We start from the raw sequence: 1890 nt of genomic DNA on the forward strand, positions 1-1890 counted from the left end.
TCTGTCCGCTGTTGCCTGAGAGAAACTATGGACATACTAACTGCTTTACAGAGAGATTCTGAGTAGGAGAGAAACCAGAATTCCTTTTTTCCCCCCTTCTGCAACCGCGTTGGGAACAGGCTTGGTAGTCCGTGCAGGGTGAATGGGCCATTTCCCCCATCGGGAGCGTAACACCGGCCTGCGCCACGACGGTGGGAGTGGTGGCAATTACTCACTCACCCCAGGGCTGCTAAAAGTGCGTTGTTAGGCTTCCATTGGAGGTGTGGTGTGTGTGGTTGTGAGTGAGTGTGTGTGTGGCAGCCCTGCAAGGGTCCATCTGGCATACGGCTGCAGACATGTCAGCATGTGGACACGACGGTGACAACCAGCGGGAGAGGCACAGGGTTGGAGGGGATTGAGTGGGTAGGTAGGGCAGGGTTGGGGGGAGTACCTATGAACCTAGGAAGAGTGGAGTGGAGTGGTGGTAAGTGGAGAGTGGACTCAGTAGCACTTGCAGGGTGTGTGTTCGGAGAGAAGAATCGAAGAAGAAGAGAATTTCGAGGTGTGGGTGGTAGGGAAGGTTGTGGTGGGTGTGGGTGTGTGAGAAAAAACTGGGAAGGCTTAACGGGGTCGGAGCGCAGCATCTTCAGGTACTTAAGGTTACGCATCCCCCGCCCTGCTGCCGCCGCCTCGCGAATCTACAAAAAAGCTCAACTGCCCTTCGGACTTATTTTTGGGTGCAATATCAACAAGGTTATACATAACACATAACACACAAGACACACATAACACCGAACGATTCGGACATATAACAATCTCGTCAGCCTCGTTTTTAGCTTATCAAAAACATATATATCAAAAACAAAACGGACTATAACAGACGATAAGAGATAGAGAGAGAGATACAAGATTAAGAAACATACCTAGATAACAGTCCTATCTCCACACCCAACCACAGCCATGTTCGAGAACTTCTCCTTCGACGCCCCCAGCGTCTCATCCATGCGGAGACCGGCCCTCATGTCGCCCCCGATCGCACCAGACTCCTCAGACCTCGACCAACCCCCCACCTTCTTCTTCAACCCCTCCTACTCTCTCTCCACACCTCCTCTCTCACCCCTCGACCCCGAAGAGGACCCCTTCAAACGCACACTATCAACCTCCCTCTCCACCCTCTCCCTCGCCGACCCCACAACTACACCCGTAACAACACCCACAAACCCGCTCCCACCATCGCCCCCGCAACAGCCGCAACAGCCACAACACCAGCCCGCCTACCTCGCTCCCCGCACCTGCGTCCGCTTCCAACGCCAGATCCTCGCCCGCCTACAAACCACCGACTCACAGCTGCGGTGTCTGTCGTCGCTCGTCGAGGAAATGATCTCGTCACGCGACAACTGCAGTGTATCTGCGGCGCCACCACTACATCATGGTGCGTGCAGCTCGCCGACGGCCTCGCGGAGGAGACGTAACTCGCTGCCGTCGGTCGTGTCAAGAGGCAGTGGCATCAAGAAGCCGGTTGCGGTCAAGAGAGGGTCCGCGACGAAGGCGAAGGGACTAAAGGGACTAGGAATTGGGGCTACGGCAGCAGGAAAGAAGAGAGCGAGGAGGGGCGCCGTCGTGAGCGTCAATTGGAGACGGTGTAGTGGGAGTAGCAGCAGCAGTGGGCATGTGTCGGATTAGATTCGATGCCCGGCCTCTCCTGCTTTTTTCTGTTCTTTTCTTTTCTTTTTTGGGAAATATAGAAGGAGCTGGGCTTCTTTTTTCTTTTCTGTTTTCTTTTATTTTAAAACTTCTTTTTCACGTTGAGGTTTCTTTTTTACTTGGGATGCCATAGATCTTTTTATTCATATTATCTTGATATTGATTATATTCCTGTCGCTCCTTTAAACCACACATTCTTTTTGTTCA

At 52.7% G+C, this 1890-nt stretch overlaps 1 protein-coding gene across 1 annotated transcript; it reads left to right on the forward strand.

Moving 5' to 3' along the window:
* Nucleotides 1–939: 939 nt before the first annotated feature.
* Nucleotides 940–1662, forward strand: H6S33_003674 (uncharacterized protein; the record flags this gene model as incomplete). The annotated part of the gene is made up of 1 exon (XM_044835042.1): nt 940–1662. One exon carries the CDS (start codon nt 940–942, stop codon nt 1660–1662), a length of 723 nt encoding a protein of 240 aa, XP_044692035.1.
* Between the last annotated feature and the right edge of the window lie 228 nt (nt 1663–1890).

The sequence above is a fragment of the Morchella sextelata genome (genome assembly GCF_020137385.1).
Source record: "Morchella sextelata strain SCLS chromosome Unknown scls_15, whole genome shotgun sequence".
In the NCBI taxonomy this organism is placed as follows: domain Eukaryota; kingdom Fungi; phylum Ascomycota; class Pezizomycetes; order Pezizales; family Morchellaceae; genus Morchella; species Morchella sextelata.